The following is a 23693-nucleotide window of genomic DNA, read 5'->3' on the forward strand; positions in this document are numbered from 1 at the left end:
CATTATCTTCAACCTCCTCTATCAGTGGAGCCCGGGAAGGGGCCAGCGGCTGCCCTTGACTGACTTCACATCCCTGGCTGGCCATGTTTCTGCGGAGCCCACTATCCCTGATTATCAGGCCACTGTCCTCTTCCAAAAGGGGGGCTTGCAGAGAAGTGAGCAGGGAGGGCTGGGTCCCACCAAGCTCCTCTTGCTCTGACGCTGAGTCTTCTGTGTCAGCTGATGATGAGTCTTCTGTGTCAGCTGACGAGGTGCTGTCCGAGTCACTGGGCTCAGGACTGGAGTGTGGAGCCTGCTGTGTGGGGCTTCGATGGGCTGTCTGTCCGGCAGTTTCTTCCTCCTGGACAAGAAGCGCGGCAGCTTCCAGTTCTGGCAGCTCTAACCCCAGCTGGGCCTTACTGACTGAGACTGCTTTCAAGGCTTCTGTTAGGGCAGCCAACTTTTTGGACCTTGAAAATTATATTAAGAAGAAAAATTAGGTTTGCTCATCAATCAGACTGATGTCAACAGAGTATAAAACATCACAAAGCTGGCACCCTCACATGACACTGGCGCAAACCCCAAGCAGGTCACAGATGCAAGTGTGAGACACAGAGAAGGCACACAGCTGTGGAGGAAGTACGGATTCTCTTTGTGACTTTAGAATGTAGAAAGCCTTTCTACCATTCACAGTACAGAAGCTAAGGACACAGTCAAACCATAGCTAAGAGAACCCCACAACCCATCAAAACCAGCTCAAAGTGCTAAAGTTGAGGAAACTATGTTCAATCCCAGATCAGGGCCTAGTTTTGGAAACCAGAATCTATGCTAGGATAACCAACCAGAAAAATGGGCAAATGACAGAGCAGATGATGGAGACTTAAATCTACTAGGAATGTGTGATGGTTTGTATATGCTTGGCCCAGAGAGTGCCACTATTAGAAGGTGTGGCCCTGTTGGAGTAGGTGTGTCACTATGGGTGTGGGCTTTAAGACCTTCATCCTACCTACATGGAAGTCAGTATTCTGCTAGCAGCCTTCTGATGAAGATATAGAACTCTCAGCTCCTCCTGCACCATGCCTGCCTAGATGTTGCCATGTTCCTGACTTGATGATAATGGACTGAACCTCTGAATCTCTGAACCTGTAAGCCAGCCTCAGTTAAATGCTGTCCTTATAAGAGTTGCCTTGGTCATGGTATCTGTTCACAGCAGTAAAACCCTAAGATAGAATGCAATACCTGCTACTTAAAAATGTTGGGGCTTGAGAGATGGCTGAGGAAAGAAAGGTGTCTGTCACCAAGAGTCCCATCCTCTAGACACACTGAGGCACAAGAACTCATTCCTATAAGATGACTGTTTGACCAGGAAGTGGGGGCAATGGCGGCTAGAATGTAAATAAATAAAATAATAATAAAAATGTGATTAAATTTCAAAATAGTATGGGCGAGATAGTGATGGAAGTGTTGGAAGAATAGAAATGGGGCTCATTACTCAATTGTTTCAAACAGAAAAGCAGGAAAATGGGGAAGTTATTTGAGAAGAATCAAGTTGTGACTGGGCAGCCATTTTGTTCTTTCAAGCATGGGAATAATTACTGTCAGTTCTACTTTGCTGTTCCTTGTAAGTTCTAGAAACTATCTCTACAATGGTGAAACCATTTCCAAAACCAAGCCATCTAAGGGAGCTCGTCTACGGGAGCTGAGTCTTTGATTATTTATTTATTTATTTATTTATGGTCACATTCAAGACAGAACTGGCTAGTTCACATTAAAAAAAGAAAAAAGAAAGAAAGAAAAGAAAAGAAAAGAAAAGAAAAGAAAAGAAAAGAAAAGAAAAGAAAAGAAAAGAAAAGAAGAAAACAAGCTTTGTCAATGACGTGCCAGACACTTTCTGATATTCTTAAGAGAACACATGCATCCCTGGCTGCAGTTGTATGTCTTTTCTGTGTAGATGGGAAACGTCTCACGTGCTAAGAATACATTTGTTAGACTCAAGGGGATCAGTACTGAAGAGACCTGACAACTGACTCACACTAGTGTTACATTAAGTCACAGGCCAAACTCCATTTTCTTAGTTGTCACATATGTAACCCCACCATGTAACTGTGCATTCTTTGTACAGTTCTAACATCATCAAAATTCCATTTGGAGGATTATTTTAAATTACAGATTACTGATGAGTTCTAGTAAACTTACCTATAGTGAAAGTGTCAAAGTAACAGCTACAAGTACACACTTCTGATAAACTGATATTGCTTCCCTAATTATTTCACACTTGGTAACTGAGTTTTGGGGCAGGGAATGTTAAAAAGGACCCACAGCCCTTATTAACAAATTGCCAAAGGACAGAAAGAGCCTAAAATGTATTGGGGGGTGGGGGGCGGGACTCAGGCCTAAGTGAAAGCAGAGGCGCTGTTATAGAGCCGTGTCTCAAGTGATCAATCAACTTTTCACTACTTCCTGCCATGGCAGGTCTGTAAAGTTCGTAGTAAACCACTAATTTTCATTTCCTCTGTTCAAACCCAGGCCTGCTGTGCAGGATGCTCTGAGACCAGAGCCGGCACCTGCTAACGCAGGCCAGGACTCGAGTGAAGCAATCTGAGGCACTTTACACAGGATGACAGAGTCTGTTGGCTAACTCTACCAGGACACCTCACCTGTAAGGGTAGAGATTCTGCCTCTGAGCCCCATATAAAGTCTTAGTTTCAATCTGGAGCCAAGCAATAGTACTTTTTAAAGGACACTAATGACAGTGCCACATCAGAATTCCTTTCTACTGGAAATTTAGAAACATTTCTAAACTTCATGGCTCTCTGTACTTGTACTTGGGGCTGGAGAGATGGCACAGAGGTTACTCTTCCAGAGATCCTGAGTTCAATTCCCAGCAACCACATGGTGGCTCACATTCATCTATAGTACGATCTGGTGCCCTCTTCTGGCACGCAGGCATACATGCACATAGAACACTGTACACATAATAAATCTTAAAAAAAATATCATAAACTTGGCTTGGAGAGTTGGCTCAGGAGGGAAAAGCATTTGCAGCACAGACCTGATAACCTGAGTTCACAGCTCCAGACCTCATGTAAAAAGCCAGGCTATCTTCTCATCTCTACACATAGAACAAAAACAAACAAACAAACATACATTAAAGAAAAAAGCTGGAAGTGTCAGTAAGCACCTGCAATCCTACAGTAGAAGGCACAAACAGTCAAAGCTTGGGTCAGCAAGTCCACCTGAACTCTACCGTTGGCCCCCACCCACCCATGTCAGGGTGGAACCCCCATACACACACATCTTAGTACTATGAAGACATCTCAACTTGATTTACGTCATGAGCTTAGGAACACCAACTGACGCCTTAAGCCAGGGTCAAACCTTTCTCTATGGACATGATAGGAGCCACTTCTCCAAGGGACTGGCAGAAAAGAGCTTTCATCTTCTTGGAATGTGATAAAGTACAGGAAGATCTTAAAAATTAACCACAGAACTACACATCCCACACAGAGTCTTAAATACAGCAGTTTGACAACAGTAAGAATCTTTTAAGTGCTTTAGTAAGTGTTCTCAGGACAATTTTATAAGCATCTGCTGTATATTTTTATTTCCTTCCTTTTCTTTTTTTTTGTTTGTTTCTTTTCAGGAAGGGTTTACCTGTGTAGCCTTGGCTGTCCTGGAGCTAGCTCTGTAGATCACACTAACCTTATACGTACAGAGTCTACCCACCTCTGCCTCTCAAGTGTTGGGATTAAAGGCATGTGCCACCACCACCTGGCTGTATTTTTCTGATCATGAATGAAGAAGTTTTCACACACACACACACACACACACGGTACAGTAGTTTCAAGAGAGGAAGAGGAATAAAATGTTTAAGCGACATGGTCAGATCAGCAAGCAGGTCTAACATGGACTGGACCACATGAAGGAGCTATGTTAAGGGACAAAGATCCTTTCTGCATGGGTTACAGGCCTGTTACTTCCTGGGTCCTACAGTGAGGTAGGCTCTGTTCATAGTGATATGCCTCATTATCCATTCAGTCCTCACAGCAGCCCCTGGTAAGTAAGCCTCTCCAGGCTGCCAGTGAGGAATCTCAGGAAAGAGCACTGGGCGTCGGAGAGAGGGAGGGGCACAGAGGAAGACAGAGTAACTCAAAACAATTTCTGGTATGAAGCAGAAAATAAGTCAATAATTTATGAGTAAAACCAAATATACTGCTCAAGTTAAAAAAACAACGCAAACCCACCTATCTTTGTAGGCCGGAAAGGAGTGTGGTGGGATGGGTCTTGCACGTCTACAGAGAAGACAGAGAGAGCTCTTGTCCTCTCTGCAACTACCTCATGGCCCCATGAAGCACAGCATGTGGGTATCCCAGACTCCAACAGTTCTGAAAATGCCTCACACTGTATGTAACGAATGGAGCTTGAAGTACTTAATGATGTGTGTCTGAATTCAGTTACTGTAACAGAGGACTGACAAAATGGAGAAGATACCAGGAAAACACTGTAGGTTGAACCCTGACCTACAAAGATATGGCAACATCCTTACCTGGAACCTGTGAATGGGGTCTTATGTAGACATAGTTTCTGCAGATTATTATCAAGTGACATAGCTGAGGTCACACTGCATTATGCTGAGGCTCTAAGTCAATGATTCCACAGGCTCTGTTCACTGCATCTTACATCCAACTGGCAAGGTAAAGGCAAGTGTACCCAGCTCTCCCCAGTGTCCCCCATATCACAAGCCTTGACAGCTACTTTACTAGCTGTGATTCTGTGTAGGGTTAAGGCTGCCATGCTGCTTTGTAAGCCGTTTTTTAAGGTGCCCTAAAAAGATCTGTATGGGCTGATGCTGAGAGTCAGAATACTCTCAAAATAATTTTGGCCAAAGATAAGTCACTCACAAAACAGTAGCTTCATTATTCATTTTCTCAATTATAGAAAGTTCAAAACGAGGTAAACCCAAATCAGTGAGAAGCAACAATGTAGACACAAGGCGGGGTGGTGTTTGGACAGCACAGGGAAGACTGCTGGATGTTTCTGAGTCACGTCTTAGAATTGGGATAGTGACTGTTATAAAGTTTTACTCTGTTAAAAAGCTTATGTATCCCGAGAGCCTGCACAGCCTTCAATAAAAATTAACTTCGAATAGCTCCAACTCCACTCCCACCCACACCTTCTTACTATGAGTCCTGGAAAAGAAGCCTGAGCTTCTGGAGGCTGCTGCAGGAAGAGGGCTGGAGCCGGAGTCCTAGATACAGCCTCCCCATCACAGACAAGTGTCAGATCGCTACCACTATGTTCCTCATCTCAAACTGCTTCTTACAAGACGAGGCATGTGCTCGCAAACCCAGCTCACATCTTTATACTGCAGCTTGTGGACTTGCATATGCCGAGTGTCACTTACAGCACTATCACGGGCTAATGTAGATGTCCGAAGGCATTTGCCCCAAGACTTTTGACCTACAAAACCACTTCAGTATTTTCTGAACCAAAACCTTTTTTTTTTAAACTTTAGTACTGTTTCAAACAGTTCTCTTAGACAACAAAAAGCTAAATATAGGTCATTAGGAACCACTATTTCAAGTGTACAAATATTTAACCAAAGTGAACAATATCATTAAATTTCTGTACTATAGAAAAAAGCTTTCTCAAAACAGATATTTTTGTGTGTGTGGCTTGTGTATAATTATGAGCGTGTGTGTGTGTGCACTTGTGTTTGTGTGTGTGTGTATGTGTGCCTATACTTATGTGCAGAGATAAAAACCCTTGGTTGTCATTCCTCAGCTTTATGCATCTTGTTTTACTTAAAAACATTTTTTAAAAAAGATTTTATCTGTCTGTGTGTATGTCTGTGCACCACATGAACATCTGGTGTTCACAGGGGTCAGAGGATGGTGTCAGATCCTCTGGTACTGGAGTTTGGATGGTTGTGAGACACCATGTGGGTGCTGGGAACTGAATCCAGGTTTTAAACAAGAGCAATAGTATGGCCAGTGGTTCCATGGTTTCATACTACTGGTTCCACCATACTGTGGAACCATACTACTGGTTCCACATGGAACCTTGGCTGCTGAGTCATCTTTCCAGCCTCTTGTGTTTTCATTTTTGAGACAGAGTCTCTCACAGGCCTGGAACTTTCCAACAGTCTAGGCTGGCCAGCTAACAAGCCCTTATCCCTTCTTCCTCAGCGCTGGAATGACAAGCACATGGCACGGCACTCAGCTTTGTTTATAAGGGTCCTGGGGATCCAACTCAGGTCCTCACGCTTCCAAGGCAAGCATTTTACCTACAGAACTATCTCCTCAGACCAGACAGCACCCCCAAGGGTATAAATGATAAGCTATTTCAAAGAGCACCTCCTCAAACAAAGACTACTCTATTAAATCCCCAAGTCTTTGTGTCACTGTTGTAAGGGGGAGAAGATAGAAGCTGTCTGCTCGATCTGCTGCTGGACTGCTTGCTCTCCTTCACCCAGCACATCTATGGTATTTTCCATATAAGGGCCTGGTCTACTACACATGTCTTTGAGAAACAACAGTTGCTTTAGACATTCAAATTAGATTTGTTTTCTTTCCAAATAAATTCTGAAATTCAAGGGATTACTTGTTTAATATCTACCAGGGTGCATGCTGATGTACACCTATCTAGACATATAGACTCAAACATATATTTTTATATATTTAAAATGAAGCACTCGCTTATTTTTTAAATGACTTTTTAATTTTTATTTTACGTGTGTATGAGTCTCTTGCCACTTGTGAGCCTGATGCCCACAGAGGCCAGAAGCTCTTAAGCACCGAGCCACCTCTGCAGCCCCTTGGTTTTGTCTTTAAGCTCTTCCTTCTCAGCATTCTTATCCTCTCTACAATCCCTCAGGAACTACACCATCCGAGTACGTCACTGACTGTGCCCACACCAGCCAGATGATATCATTGCTGAGGCCTGTATCTTCTGAAAAAATACTTCATCAAGATAAAGTTTCAACAGAAAGTTCCTAAATTTGACTAAAGGTTGGCTCTACCTTATGTGAAAGCAAGCACAGTGAGTTTCCAGATTTGACATTAGGTAAAACTATTTAAGGGCACTGGAATGTATGACTCCATAACTAACTTATATGGTGCTGGCAGAAGTCTGTGAGGGGCTGCAAAAGCCAACTCTAAAAACTGATGCTACTGTTAAATGTGCACAGTCCTAGACCTTGTCACCAGAATATGTAACTTATCTAAAATAGTTCTGAGGTTGGGAGCTATCCCATACTTTGTTATAGTGGCCATGTGACCATTGATGATAAAGCCCCACTAGCTGGCTGGACATTTCATCAAGCCCTATGTTCACTTACTCTTCAAGACTTACAGATGAAGGACTCTTGCATTATTAGAACTGGAGAACAGTCGCCATGTCCCTGTCAGACTCAAATTGGTACCCATAAAAATCAATGACTGCTAAAAGTAAGAATGAGAGAGTGGCTGATGTATTATTTCACTAAGTCAGGTTTGCACAGCACACAGCTGAAAACCACCACAGTGAGATGCTTATAGTCAAAGCCAATGGCAGCTTAGCAGTGCATGTTTTTGCAGGAACTGGACGCTGAAGCTGGTTATGGTTGACTCAAATGATGATGTCAAAACGCTTGCTGCTCCAAAGGAGAAGGGAGGGGTCCAAGTGCACTGCCCTTTTTATGCCTTGTCTGAGAGTCCAGGTGGGTTTTCTCTTGGTGCCATCTCACTCCACTGAGAAGGCTAGCCCCACATGGAGCAATTTACAAAGAAATAGGAAATGTGGTTGGTCGGCAGGGAGCACAGAGCTCAGCTTTGATCACAGCTGCAGGCCCTACCTGCTTCAAAGACAGCAACCACAGAGCTCTCCCACTCCCTTGCTCAAAACCACAAGAAATCAGCTGCGATAAGCTGACAGGCAAAACATTACACAAGCTACTGACCCTGCTGCAGGCAGGGAAGAGCTGCCTCTGCTTGGCTTTGATTTTCCTAAGCCTGAGCCTGAGGGAGAGGCAATAGGACTTTCTTCTTGCCTAGTGCTCCCGATGGCAAGGTACATTCAGATAGTGCCTGGAGGAATACCAAGTGTAGAAGAAAGGGAAATAAATAAATAAACAAAACAAGAACACAGGCTAAATGCAGAGGCAAGCTGTCGTCAGCAGCCAGGATGAAAGACCATAGCGCTACTCAAAGGCAACCACGTTTTAAACACTAGCTTTTGCTAAAGCACACAGGCCTGGGAGCCCTGGCAGTGATCCTCCTCATGTTGCTGTCCTGCTGTGTGGGGCGACTATACATTATAAGCCTTGCTTGTGCATTTGTTGTTCCCATTGTTTAGTGTGCATTCAAAGAATCAAACAGCAACAGAGCCTCTCCATGTTTGGCTGGGGAACTAGACACTGAACAGTGACAGCAGCAGTTTTTCCTACACACATACATTCGGGCTGTTCCCTAAACTGTGCACAGCCTCTGTGGGGATAATGGGCAGCCACACTGTGCTTTTACCACACAGCTCACAATGAAGCACCAGGCTGGCTGGTACAACCTCAGTCTGGTTCCCCTAAGCCCTCCAGAATCCTGGTGTGCTTTCCAAACCCATTCCATTCTGACTTGGCCACTGCTGGCAACCAGGTGCCACAGGACCAAGTGCCCAGGATTTGGTAGGCCCTGACAATCCAGAAGTGCCAGAGGCTTGTCCAATGACAGGAAGCTGCTTCCAGAATCAGAGCTCTGACCAACCACACCAAGGCCACAAACTGTAGCCCACAGAAAACAAACAGATGGAGTCTTGTGGGCAGGTGGAGTCTGGTCAGAATGGAAAACACTTGTACCACATAATAAAGACAGCTGGCCCCCAATCCAGCCAACTGCTACCATGTGAGGATGGGCCAGTAATTGCCAGAACACCATGATTCAAGAGCAGTTAGACATCTAGACTTTCACAAAAAATCTTCTAATTTTTAAGTGTTAAAACCAATGTAAAGGTTCTATAAAACACAGAGAAAGCCACCAAATGTGACCCAAGGCAACTAGCTTGCAACTTTTACATTTACTTAGCTCTTCTTCTCAATTCCCTGCCATTTTTCTGTGTGCCAGGGCAGGATGGCCACTTCAAAAGGCTTCTACACCTTGTAGGACTGCCTTAACTTTCATGATGTGCTACAGATAGGTGATGGCCCTGCCTAGTCTATTTCCCCTTCCCTTGCTGTGCTAGGTCACACCCCATCTCTCTTCAGTTCTCTCAAGACGCTCCTTCACTAAGCCCATGAACCAGGCTGAGTGCTTGACTCTGAATGACTGTCTTCACTATTTCCTATCCTGGGCAATGAGCTGGGGTCTCTCACAAGCTCTCTAATTCTGCCCTCTGTATGGCTTGTCTCTTCAACTAAAACACATGCTCTGTACAGACACTGCTTCAGATACTCCACCAACAGAATACAAAGTTTGTCTGGGGTTTTGTGCTCTGGAATATGCCCGAGGGACTGACTGACCACGGCCAGGCAGTTAAGACCTCAGGCCCTGACATCAAACAGGCCTGGGTTGCTTGATCTCTCTACGCCTCAATTTCTATACTTGCAACCAAGGGCTATATTAAAATGGGCTATAACCCAAATACCTATGCAGCCCATGAGAATAAGAGAAAGAATGTATATAAAGCCCCAAGCCTGGCATGCAGTAAGCACTTGACAAATGTTAGTTGTTACCATTATGGACTGATCTCACTGCTTAGCCAGCATGGCATCAGCACAGCTTGACTGTTAGTAAGCATTTATTGACCACTTACACTGTATGCCTAACTCCTCTCTTTTAGGGATGGCTGACGAGCAGAGTTTAAGTGGCTTGTCTATGGAAACAGCCGAGGTCTGAGGACTGACAAGCTGGCTCAGAGCTCATACGCATGCTGTTCATGGATTTGCTACAGTATTCACAGTGGCAAGGGGGTAACCTGGTGACCTCAGTCTTCCCAAACTGAAAGCAGGACTGGCTTTGTGGACCATGGCTCACATCAAGAGCTTCCCTGGGCCTGACTGCAGTTCCCAAGTCTTAGGAGGGAGGAGTATGCTTCTGTCAGTCTGACTTGGGTTCTTGGCTTGATGAATAAACTCAGGATGAGAAGGAAAGGGAAACATAGCTGGAAACTACTATAAGACTACAGTTATGTGGGGCAAAAAATAGAGATTAACTGATAACAAAATGTCTTGCTGGTAACATGAAACAACTGGAAAGGAATCAGAATGATGTGTACCCCAGTATCCATGAAGAAAATAGCACTGAGGTGTGTCTTGTTTGGCTTTCAGAGAGACAAGGAAAATAAGAGACCTAAATATGATCCTCGGAGCTGCTGGAATTTATACAGGTGTGGCCTCCTCCTGTTTGGCTAGCCTTAACCCAGGAACTCTGCATGGGACAATCTCCTGTGGTCTCTTGATGGGCAAGACTGGAGCATGGAGTGCTGTGATTGTAAAGTTGACCAGACTCACATTTGACCTGACTGGAGAGATTGAATTTAGCTTGGCAGAAGGTAGCTCGGTTCCAATCTCAGTTTTCCTCATTCAGTATCTCATTCACATCTTAAGTAAAACAGAGTGCTCATTCTAACTCCTTCAAACAAGAAACTCTGGTCTAAGTCTTCAGTCTTCCAGTGCCTGGTCTTCCACCTGCCATCCAGGAGAGTTCTACAAATGATGACTGGTGGACTTCCAGAGTCACATTTACAACAGGACTCACCTATGATACTATGGCAGGAAGCAAGAAATACAGACTTGGATTAGAGGGAAGGCACGGGGACTTAAAGGAGGGATTTACATGAAAGAGAGGATAGGAAGAACTGAAAGAAGTCAGTGGTTGATTCAATATGGAGCTGGGAATCAAAGACAGGAACTTATGACTGAGATGAGCCAAACACCATAACCTACTTAACAAGGACCAAAGAGCAGAACATCTAAAGAGTCCCAAGTTATTAATGGATTTCAGCTTTACATCATATGCCCGAAGTATAATTTTCACATACACAAAAGGCAAGGTTTTGTAAGGATATTCGCATTTAGTACAAATCAGTTATCTAAAGTTTACTGAAACAATGTTTACAAAAAGTAAATCCATTAAGAACAACAACAAAAATAGATCAGGGAAACAGTAATTAAAAGAACTGGAATGGGAGGGGCTGGAGAGATGGCTTAGTGGTTAAGAACACTGACTGTTCTTCCAGACGTCCTGAGTTCAATTCCCAGCAACCACACGGTGGCTCACAACCATCTGTAATAGGAGCTGATGGCCTCTTCTGGTGTGTCTGAAGACAGCTACAGTGTACTCATATAAATGAAATAAATAAATCTTAAAAAAAAAAAGAACTGGAATGGGACATGATACACAGGCTTATAATCCCAGCACCAGAGAGGCTAAGGCAGGAGCATCACAAGTTCAAAGCCTGCTTGGGCTACATAGCAAGATTCGCCCTCAAAACCAAGAAGAAAGAAACAGAGCTGAGCCAGCTATACTATTAGCAGACAAAACAAGCAGAGCGATAGAGACAAAAGCTACTATTAGTGATAGGAAGATCACAATGTAATGAACATGAGCTCACCGGAGAGATATAGCAATTATAAACAATTACCACCAGCAACACATCTCTCCAGAAAGTAAAGGCTGATGAGTCTAAGGAAAACAGACAAACCTGCCAACACAGTAGGACATTTCCGCACACCTTTTCTAACTCCTAACCGACGGATGCAACAGTCAAATCAGTGAAGATAAAAGAAAGCAAATTATCCAACTGACAAGTCAGCTCATTTGTGTGTTAAGACACATAGAACACAGCAGCTATCAACTAGAAAATAAACATTGTTTTGAATAAAGCTGAAAATTTACAAAAACTGGCTATATGCTAGATATAAAACTAATCAGAACCAATTTCCAAAGAATAATAGCACGATTCTTTGACAGGAACAGAACTGAACTAAATTAACAGTAAACACAGTGTTCTAAAAGTCAGTATATTTGGAAAGCAGAAACCTCACATATTCTATGAATAAACCACAAATATTTAGAATTGAATAATAATGAAAATTCAGTGATTTTAAAACCTATGAGGTAACTATAAAACAGAAAGTTGGAAGGAAACATAGTCTTAAATAAAGCAAGGCTTTATATAATTGGCAATTGGTTAATAAATGTTAATATTAGAGGCCAAGGAGGAAAATGAAGCAGAATAAATCCCAGAATGACACAGATAAAGGCTGAAAGTAATCACATAAAAGACAACAAAAGTAGACAGATCAACAAAAAAGCACTGATACAGGAGGCAAATACCCCCTCCTCTCAAAGTGTATCTTACAAACAAGCAGAACAATACGAGAGCAAGTACAGGCATCCTGAATATAAAACCAGACAATTTCAGACAAGCAGAAAAAGATAACTACAAAGGGTAAAATACCTTTATGCCAGAAAACTTGAAAATCCTAGGAAACAGATTTAGAATCAATTGAAACTGAATCCAAGATTACAATGGGACTTCCAGGTAAGATGGAAGAGCAGAGGCTGCCTCTGGAGGGCAGGTCACAAATGAGAAGAAACTAGTCTTTCCCAAAGAGAGAAATGGGGGGAAAAAAAGAAAAAAGAAAGAAAAAACCCCTCAGACCATGAAGGAGGAAGTGAGGTGATACTGGCTAGCGGCAGGATGAATGAGCAAGGCAGAGAGAGACACAAGCCCAGTGGAACCTTGCGAGCAGCTGCCTGGAGCAGGGAGAAGACACATGGTGCTTCCAGAGGTAAGACATGAAAGCCAGGCAGTGTGGTCTCAGGACAAACTCACAGCTCCCCCAAGCCTCATGTCCAGTTGCAGACTGTACTATTTAGGGTATTGCTATGATGAAATATCATGACCAAAAGCAAGTTGGGAGGAAAGGGTTTAATTTGGTTTATACTTCCCCGTAGTCCATTACTGAAGAAAATCAGGACAGGAACTCAGACAGGGCAGGAACCTGAAGGCAAGAACTGATGAAGAGGCCATGGAGGAGTGCTGTTTACTGGCTTGTTCCTCATGGCTTGCTCAGTTTGCCTCCTCCATTAATCACTAAGAAACTGCCCTATATATGGATCTTACAGAGGCGTTTTCCTAATTGAGACTCCCTCCTTTCAGATAACTCCAGTTTGTATCAAGCCAGCACATGAGTTTTGATGAGACAGTCATTCTTCAGTGGACAGGTTAGCAGCAGGGAGAATCCCATTCTTTCATGTTCTATGACTCTAAGGGTATTAGCGAGGCAACACCATGAAAAAGACTGTGTTGTTAAAACTTGAATTTCCCTGGGAGCCAGAAAGCAGGGAACAGCCACAGGTTGAAGAGCCTCAGCCTGTCCCAGGAAAGCAGCTGTGGAGAACAGACCGAAAGGTGCAGGCAGCAGAAGATTCCAGCTGAAGCATCAGTAAAGAATGATAATTATGCCTGGTGGTCTGAGCCTGAGGCCAGTGGGAGATCTCATTAGGACATGGTATTTCACTGCAACACAGCCCAAGAACTCCAAAGTTCCAAACACCATACCCACGGGGTCATTTCTCCACTGTCACTACTAACTTCTGCCTCTATTAACCTCAATTCCATGGTTGCTTCCCATGTGTTCAACACACTTGGTTTGGGAGACACCCCCTCAGCTAAAACATTAGAAGCGATGACCTGGGGAGGCTTGGAGGATGAGAACATCTTCCTAGACTACATAAGGCAAAGCTATGCACAACAGAGGCCCCAATACACTAACAAGGTATACTGGTTACTTTTCTATTGCTATTTTTGTTATTGTTTTATACACCCTGACCAAGCCAACTTATAAAAGAAAAAGTTTATTTTTTGGCTTATGATCCTAGAAGGTTGGGGGCCAGCATGGCAACAGGCAGGAAAGGTGGAGCTGGAAGTTGGAAGCTGAGGGGCTCATGTTTCCAAATATAAGCAGAAAACGAAGAGATTGAACTGGGAATGGAGCATGGCTTTAAAATATTAGCTCATCCTGGTGACATACTTCCTCCAGCAAGGCTACACCTCCCATATCTATCCATACCAAGTGGGGATCGAGTGTTCAAACTCCTGAGCATGTAAGGGCCATTCTTATTCAAACCAGCACAGAAGGGAAAGTGAGAGTGTGAAGACAGCTAGGGTGGACAGCAGAGACTGGGCAACAGCTAAACCAAAGGAAAGATGAGAACCCACAGGATCAGCTGACCCCACCTACTCTGTGCATACACCCAGACATTCCAAGTTTGGAGGGCTCAGAAAGAAGCTCCAACACAGCACCCCCACTTGTGTTTCCTTCATTGCTAATGTTTACAAGGGTTTTTGCTATATTGTATTCTAAAAGAGATCCTGTGTGTTATCCCCTTTCATATACCCATCTAACTCTTTTCCATTTAGGGAAGTACTTTTCCTTTCTGCTGGTTTCTTCCCTACATTCTGCCTTCTTTATATTTAGTAGTAGCTTTACCTTACCAGCTTTACAAAATTACTTTCTCTAATGGTATTTTAGCTATTTATTCCCTTTCTTATACTTTCCTAATTTTGTTTCTGAACTTCCGCACTATGAATCTTCTTTGGGTACCCACACCCTCCTCCATCTCTTGTTCTTGTCTCTTCCTTTCTATATCATTCATCTTTACACCCCTCCTTTCCTTTAACCTACTTAATTTTGCATCTCCTCTCTCTCTTCCCCTTCCTAGTCTCTATCCTAAAGACAAGATTTCACTATGTAGCCCTCACTGGCCTGACACTTGCTGTGTAGACCAGGCAAGCCTCAAATTCATAGAGATCCTCCTGCATCTGTCTCTCCAGTGCTGGGGTTAACAGTGTGAGCCAGCACACTCAGCCTTCCTGGTCTACTTTCTACATCTCATTCTAGTTCCACACTGAAGCAATACTTTATTTCAAAGCACAGTCTATAACAGGTTTGGCCATTTTCAGTTCTATGGTCAGTGATGATGTATTTGTGGGGTTATAATTTACCTGAGCACATTTATCTTGGATGGTGTGCTGCTGCTCCTGCTGCTGCTGATACCGCAGTTTGTTTTTCCTGTGTTGAGCAGTGCTGGAGACTGAACCTCTAAAAGCAGGTTGCTCAACAAGAAGATCCCCTCTAAAAGTGCAGAAGAGACTGAAACCAGAAGATGTGCAAGGCACATGCAGCACAGCAACACAAGGACAGGGAAAGCAAGGCAGCATGGTCCTGAAAGATAGTAACTCTCCACGTCTGACATCACAGACACCAGACAAAGGCCAAAGGAAGATTCCAAAAGCCAAAGCGAATACAGACAACAGATGAAATCATCCAGGGCCCAGAAAGGAAAGCCAGTGACACAGGGGAAAAGTCAACATAAAAGATCAGAACACCAGCAATTCAGATAAAAACATTAGCAACAGGGTGGGAAAGAAACAGAAAAAAAAAAGTGTTAGAAATGGATTCAATAAAATGAACCACATTAAGATGTAGAGTGAAAAACACTATCAACAGACTGAACCAACAGGGAAATAAGCTCATGGAAGGAGGGCAGGGGAGGAAATACTGCATTTCAACACTGGTAAGAGCATAGTGCACAACCACATCCAGAACTCTGGGAAGTAATTAGACTCCATGAGAAGAAGGAGCTGAGACAAACACTGAAGGCAGAGACCTTACTCAATAACTAAAGCACAAAATTCTACAAAGTTAAAAACAAATATTTGAACAAGAAGCTTTAAGAACCCCACACGTTTTTGGCCAGAGAAGACCCCTTCCACGTTATAGCCAGTTTGAAGAAGCAGAAAGCAAAAACAATATTCAAAGTGGCAACTCACCAACAAAGAGAGGAATAGCAGATCTCTGATCAGCAACTCCTGAAGCTAGGACAGCATGGAATGATATATTTCAAGAGCTGAGAGTAAATAACTGCTGGCCAAGAGTGCTATATCCAGCAAAGCTATTTTTTAAATTAAAAGAAATATAAGGGCATTTCAAGGCAAGTACAACCTAAGGCAGTTCAGGACCACCAAGGCAGCACTGCAAAAAACACAGGAACACTATACACAGAGGGGGAAGAAAGATGGTCTCAATCATAAGACCAAAGGGAACAATACATTTCAGGAAAGGAATGGCTGAACAAAGAAGAGGTGGAAGGACTCTATTACGACCAACATGGCTGGCCAACAAACACCTGATAGGTGAAAGCAAAGGACAAACCATACTCCAACCAGAATAAAACCCATCAAAATTATAGAAATTATTAAAATCTTTTAATAATAGCCATAAATGTAAATGAACTCAACTCACCAACAAAGAGAAACTCTCTGAGTAGGTTAAAATACTAGGTACACCCTTCTATTGCCTCCTAGAAACAATCTTAGACACATACAAACTGAGTGTATAAAAAACAACAAATTATTTCCAAGTGAATGGAAATAATTTAAGAAGTTGGCATGGCTATTCTGATACCTGACAGAATAGACTTTAGACAAAAATTATTCAGAAGACATGAAGAAGACCACTACACATTAATAAGGGGAGCTATTTCATACAAACAGTAACAGACACAAAAGGTCAGATAGGTCCTAACAGAGTATTAGTGGGTGATTCAATGTCCTACTCTAATCTCTGAATAGGTCATCCAATTGAAAAACAAAACAAAACAACAAAATAAAAAAAATCCAATAAAGAAACCTCAGAGTTCAACTGTAACATAGGTCAAAGGGGCTTAACAGATATCTACAAAACATTCCAACAAAAGGAAGCAGAATACCTATTCTTCTCAGCAGCGGAGCTTTCTAACAACAGACTACATTTTAGGCCACAAATCAAGTCTTAAGAAACACAAAAGAATCATGACAAATTCATCTTATCAGATCACAGTACAATGAAAACTACAAACTAAATAGCAAGAAAATCTTCAAAAACCACACAAATACGTGGAGACTGAACAACACAGTCCTGAATAACCAGTGGGTCACTGAAGAAGTCAGGAAGGATATCAAAACATTCTAGAATCAAAATGAAAATGAAAGCAGAGCTTTCCAGAGCCTTCGATGTACAAGCAAGGCATCCTCCACCCACGAGCCCTCTAGTTTTTAGAGACAGGGTTTCTCTGCGTAGACCTGGACCTGGCTGTCCTGGAACTCTCTCTACAGAGCTTGAATTCAGTTATCCTCCTGCCTCTGCTTTCCAAGTGCTGGCATTAAAGTATGTGTCACCAGGCCCGGCCAGGCAGGGCATTTCTAAGAGGAAAGTATCTAGTTATAAAAGCTTATGTTTAAACAAAACAAAACAGGAAAGACCTTAAGTAGTCTGAAGATTCACCTAACCTCAAAGTCACAGAAAACATGATCAATAAACCCCAAGGCAGCCGATGGCAACAAACAACAGAGTAAGCTAGAAATGAACAAAATGGAGTAGACAGACATACAGAATCAAACAAAGAGTTAGTTCTTTGGAAAATAAAACTAAACTAAACTAAAAAAAAAAAAGTATGACTGATAACCTTCTAGCCAAATAAGCCCAAAGAAAGAAAAAACTTGATAAAATTAGAGATGAAAGAAATGGCTTTTACAGATTCCAATAAAATACAGAAAATTATCAGGGAGTATTTTGAAAATTTATCGTCCAAAATCTGTGAAGTTCAGAAAAAAAATGGGCAACTTTCTAGGTATATATGACCTACCAAAATTAAGAAGATACAAACAAACAGATCCATAACACCCAACAAGACTGAAGCAGTAAGAAAAAGCCCCCAGATATGTAAAGTCCAGGCCCAAGAGGATTCACTGGTGATGTTTACTGAACCATTACAAAAGAGCAAAACCAAATTTCCTAAACTGTTTCAGAAAATAGAAAGGCAAAGATACTATTAAAAACATTTTATAAAGCCAGGATTACACTGAAACCAAAACTGGACAAGGGAAAAAGTATAAAACAATAGATTTCCCTGATGAACACAGATGAAAACATTCTCAATAAAACCAGTGCAAACAGAATTCAAGAACACATTAAAAAGATCACACATCATGACTGGTATCATTCCCAGGATGCAAAGTTGGCTCAACATACACAATCCAGCACATAAACAGATTTAAGGAAAGAAACTATAGGATCATCTCAATTATTCAGAAAAGGCCTTCAACAAAATTCAACATCCTTTCATGATCTAAAATCCCAGAATAAACTAGAAATAGAGTATAGCTCAATAAAATAAAGGCTAATACAATATACCCACAGCCCACGTCATGCTATGTGGGGAAAAATGAAGACCATTTCTTCTCAAGTATGAATGAACTATAGTACCTACACTTCCCACTCATACTCAGTATTAGTGTTTAGAGTCTTAGCTACTGCAGGAAGACAAGAGAAGGAAATAAAGGGCACACAAACAGGGAAGGAAGGGGTTAATTTATCTGTCTAAGGATACATGAACATATAATTAAAGGAACCTATAAACTTCACCAGAAAGTTCTTAGACCTTATGAACACATTTAGCAAAGTAGCAGGATACAAAATTGAACAGAAATCAATAGCTTTTCTATATGTCAATAGTAAACTCACCAAGAAATAAATTGGGAAGTGGGGGTGAAAATCTCTTTCACAACAGTTTAAAAACAAATAAACAAAACACTAAAGACCTGTGAAAAAGCCATTTGGGAATCTACAACTACAGAAGCTTCCTAAAATATATAATCATACATACGTACAATGAGTTTAAATAGAATCATCCTAAAATTGGGGGTAGGAGGGAATAATGCCCCTTTTAGACACCATAGGCCATCAGAGCAAACAAACAAACACAGTGCTAGGAATGGTGTACTGTTTTGTCTGACTATTTATTTATTTATTTATTTATTTCCAGATCACCTATAGGCAATAGGTCTGTAGGGTATTTTTCTTGATTAGAAATTGATGTGGGAGGGTCCATCCCATGAAGAGAAGGTAGGGTGCATGTTTTTGATACCGTTGTCAAAAGTTCAATGGCTATAGCTGTTGACTTCTGGGTTCTTTATTTTATTTGTCTGCATGTGTATAATCTGTAGCTGCCTGCGGCCACAGATCAACTGGGTTCACCTGAAAGGGGGGCTGAAAATGAAGAAAGGGATGGAGGGCAAAAAAAGATGAAGCCAAGACAAAGTTCTCTGATCAAGGCTTGAAGTTTAATATTCAGCTCTCAATTTAAAGGGAAAGCCCCACCGAACCCCTTCTTGCTTCAGCTGGAGATGGGTGAGGGAACCCATCCTTTGTCACAGCCAGAGATATCTCAAGGCAAGCTCAGCGGGCAGTTATTCTTTGGGCAGTTATTCTTCTAAGTTCCTGTAGCAGGCTACACATCTCCACCCAGGTCCTATTATTTGGTCTATTGTGGTAAACAAGGTCTTACAGGCCTGCTCAAGGCTGGGGGAAGGGCACAATTCCCCCTTTTTAGTTTTTAAAGATGAGCAGTGCCAGCAGCTGGATGGGGCACAAGATGTCATCCTGTCTAGGATAAAGAGTGGCCGGGCGACTGTGCCTGGCGTAGGCTGGGGTCTCTATTGCTCCTTATACCCAGCATCGAGGAAAACATACATAGCATTATTATTGATATATGCCTCTGTCTTGGGTCTATAGGAGCTCAAAAACACTCTTACCTGTCTTTGACTAACCAGCCATCTTTGGCACACTCTTTTCCAATTCAGACCAAAGGACCTGTGAGCATGCACTTGATGCAATTCTTCGTAACGATGGATAACTGTCATAGTGAATAGCTGAGCTTGCTGAGAGAGATCCTGTGTGAAGGCAGGCAGCTACAGTAATCTATGAGAAGTTTTTTTTGTTTTTGTTTTTTTCCCCACACCTCTATCATAGGTCCTCCCCATTCTTTTATTGTTTGAGTACAGGACTCTAACAGCATAGAAAAATACCTCATGAATTGACAAACAAGGCTTCATGAAATTAAGATGCTTCTGCTCAACAACGTGAACAATCACTGGAGTTAAGAGATAGCATATAACAGAATGGGAGAAAATGTTTGCCATTTTATACACCAGACAGAAGATTAATATTCATGATATATAAAGAACTGCAAAAGTGGAACAGCAAAAATTCAAAATTCAAAACCCAAATCATCCAATCAATAAATAGGCAAGTGAAGTGAATAAACCATCCCCCAAGGCAGAAACACAACCAGTAAATACTATAACATGTGCTCAATAGGCTTGGCCAGAAGGGAAAATGCAAATTAAAACTGTTTGGAGGTTCCACTTCACTCCAACCAGAATTACCAAAATCAAGAAAACAAAGGAAGCCGGGCAGTGGTGGCGCACACCTTTAATCCCAGCACTTGGGAGGCAGAGGCAGGCGGATTTCTGAGTTCGAGGCCAGCCTGGTCTACAGAGTGAGTTCCAGGACAGCCAGGGCTACACAGAGAAAACTTGTCTCGAAAAACCAAAAAAAAAAAAAAAGAAAAAAAAAAAAGAAAAAAAAAAGAAAACAAAGGATAACAAAGGCTGGTGAGGATGTGAGGAAAAGGGGGACTCTTATTCATTGCTAGTAGGAATGCTAATTTTTGCAGCCACTATGGAAATTAGTAAGAGGTTCCTCAAAAAACTGAAACTAGAACTGTCCTATGACCTAAGCATCTCTCAGGCATATGCCAGAACTCTAAGTCAATACATCACAGATACTTGAAAATTCACGCTTACTACTGCATTATTTACAATAAAAAATGTAACCAATCTAGACATCTATACGCAGATGAATGGATAAAGAAAACGTGGTAATACATGCAAGTAGAATTTTATGCAGCCATAAGTAAAACTTTACAGGAACTGGATGGAATCAACTGGAAATCATGTTAAGTAAAATAAACAGACTTAAATATTGCACATGAAACTTAAAATTCCATGAGTGTATATATGCACACATGTGTTTGTCATGAAATTAGAAAGTGGAGCAGAAGAGGAGAGGAAGCAATCTTAAAGCTAATGAGATATGGGATAATGAAGTCATGTAACAGAAAGCAGAGGGGGTAACTGCAGGAAGCAGGGGCCCAGCTGGAGGGAGGGAGAGAACACAAGGGAGGACAGTGGGATGGGAATGAACGAGAGCAAAGCATGGCACCTGTGTATGACCACACCATGAACCTAGTACGTTATGCTACCCTAAAAGAGAATTCTAATTAAATTGACTCCAACAGAAATAAAGAACCAGAGTGGTCTGTAGCACTTAGAAAAATTTAACAATTACATTTTTCTACAAAGAAAATTCTATTTAAGATTTGAGCAATAGTTAATATCCATCCTATACCTGCTATTCCTCAAACCAGAAAAATCAATGCTCTCATGGTTTTTTCTTTTTAAACCAGGCTAGGCTAACCTTAAAGACAGGGCTGAGACTGTGAAAGAAAAGGGATAGCATAGGCCAATCCCTCCTCTCTCTCACCTTCCCTGGAGTGCAAGAGCTTACCTACAACAGGTTTTGGTCCACAGCACAGTGCAATGATACACCATGGTTAAGAAAGGAGTGCAAGGCCTAGTTTACGTTAAGAGATTTGCACATGGCCATCCATCACATTAATGGGTTAAAAAAGAAAACTTTAAAATCATTGAAAAATGAGGAAAAATATGCAGTATGATTGAACAACCACTTAGACTTGAAACTCTGCACACTAAGAATAACAGGAGCCCTTTCCAGCTGATAAAGGCCATCTATGAAAGCATGAAAAAGAAGAGAAAGGTGGAGAGTGCAGGAAAGAAAGCATCCAACTGTACTTTAGTGCCATCATCTACAAGAAAACTACAGTGCAAGTGCATGCTTGAAGCACACTTAGAAGACAAGGACTGGGAGGAATCTCCATGCTCTTGAAATAGGCAACTTGAAAGTAACTGTTTAACAAGGATCCTATTTGTAATAGCAGTCCTAAAATGAAACAATAAATCTAAAAGAATGCATAAGCCTTTTATAGAAAAAATTACAAAATTTTATTAAAAGACAATAAGGAAAACATAGAGACATACAATGTTATGGAAAAGATTAAAGATTTTAGTTTCTCTCAACTGATTAATAGACCCAAAGAATCCTATCACAGTGTTTTTACATGGAACTCTGACAAGCTGATTCTAAGACACAAAGCTACAGTAATTAAGAAAGCATGTTATCAGCACATAAGAGACAAGCAAATCCTTGGAACTGAACAGACAACCCAAAAACAGATCCATACATACATGTAAACATGATTTATGACAGAGGACAATGAAAGGCTAGACTATTTAATAAAGGAAGCTGGGTTAAGGTAATCCATATGGGAAAACAATAAAATGGGATCCCTATTTCATAACACATAAAAATCAACTCCAGATGGACTAAGAACCTATAACACTAATCACAAAACAATAAAAAGTTAGATGCCGCAAGAGAGTGTCTTTATGACACTCATTTAACATAAAGAACTTCTAAAACAAGAAACAAAAAGCAGAGCCAAAAGGAGCATACTGACAAACTCTACACTGAAATAACAATCGTCTGTTTATAAAGACTCAACAAGACTGAAAGGCACTACAAACTGGGAGGAACACACAGCATAGTTAACTAATAAAGGGCTAGCAACCAGCAGACCGGAGGAATCCTGCAAGCCAAAAATGAAAGACAACCTTCTTGGGAAAACTGGGAATTATGAGACATGGGTATTTCATAGGGCAAGCAACACCAATGGCTAAAGAATACACATAAAGGTGCCCCAATTATTGATAACCAAGATAATACAAACAAAAATAACAAAAGAAATAGTGTCACACTTCTTCAGACTGTCAAATCTTATCTATAGCCAGACAATCTTGAAAGCGCCTAATCTCATTTGTCAGACTATAAGACCTTAAGTTTAATGTAAGTATTAGCATGAAATTAGAACCAGGGGAAATCTATACTGTTAGAATAAGGTCTAAGTTGCCACAACCAGTTTGCATAACAATTTGATTTACCCAGGGAAGCCTACCTAACAATTACTCCCCAGATCCCAGCAATTCTATTACTAAGGAGAAGGCTTCCCAGACACTGTGTGCTGGGAGGTAGCTCAGTAGTGGAGTGCTAGCATAAAGCCCCAGGTTCTATACCCAGCGTCACTATGCAATACATAGGTTCACCAGTAGCATGTGGTAATAATCAGGGCAGCTTTTCCAACAGCCCTAACAGCCCCAGGAACAGTGAGGACTTACAGCACTCAGACAATGGCAGAATGCAAGCAGGAAAACAAAGAAGGGACCACAGCTCTGTGGGCATCATCTAACATCACTATTAACAGGAGGAGCGAGCAAACAGAGGGTGCATACAAAATGATCCTAACATGCAAGACTTAAAACAAGCACACCAACACAGCAAATTTGGGACTGAAACATAAATGATAAAGCCACAAAGAAAAGAAAAATAATGATGAACATGGAGGTGGGGGTCCTGTGATGAGATGAGGGGCTGGCCTCACAGCCTCTGAGAAACTGGTAATGTTCTGTCTCTCAGGGCTGGTGATAGACACTTATGTTGAGTTTGAAATTGTTCTTTGACTGCATGTATATACCGCATTACTGCATTTCTTATTTTATTTCCTAAGGAAAGATTTTAAGAAAGCAATCATACTCCACAAATACATACACAAAAAGGTACATAAAAGCCAAACCCTAAATAAATGGTTCTGTCTAATGTTATTTTTTTTATTTTTAAATTACATTTATTTATTTGCTTTGGTGGGGTGCTGTGCATGAGG

The 23693-nt window shown here is 41.6% G+C and overlaps 1 protein-coding gene across 2 annotated transcripts in view; it reads right to left on the reverse strand.

The window, feature by feature from the left end:
• The window catches only part of Shq1 (SHQ1, H/ACA ribonucleoprotein assembly factor), a 96087-nt gene that overhangs the window by 1048 nt on the left and 71346 nt on the right, over positions 1 to 23693 (reverse strand). The window contains exon 11 of one of the 2 annotated variants that reach the window (XM_028773066.1): positions 1 to 449. This exon is cut by the window's left edge and continues 1048 nt beyond it. In XM_028773066.1, coding sequence (XP_028628899.1) covers positions 1 to 449 — 449 coding nt within the window. The remainder of the gene's footprint in view (positions 450 to 23693) is intronic. The other variant, XM_028773065.1, reaches the window with a different exon arrangement.

Source organism: Grammomys surdaster, unplaced genomic scaffold (genome assembly GCF_004785775.1).
Source record: "Grammomys surdaster isolate TR1022 unplaced genomic scaffold, NIH_TR_1.0 220, whole genome shotgun sequence".
NCBI lineage: Eukaryota > Metazoa > Chordata > Mammalia > Rodentia > Muridae > Grammomys > Grammomys surdaster.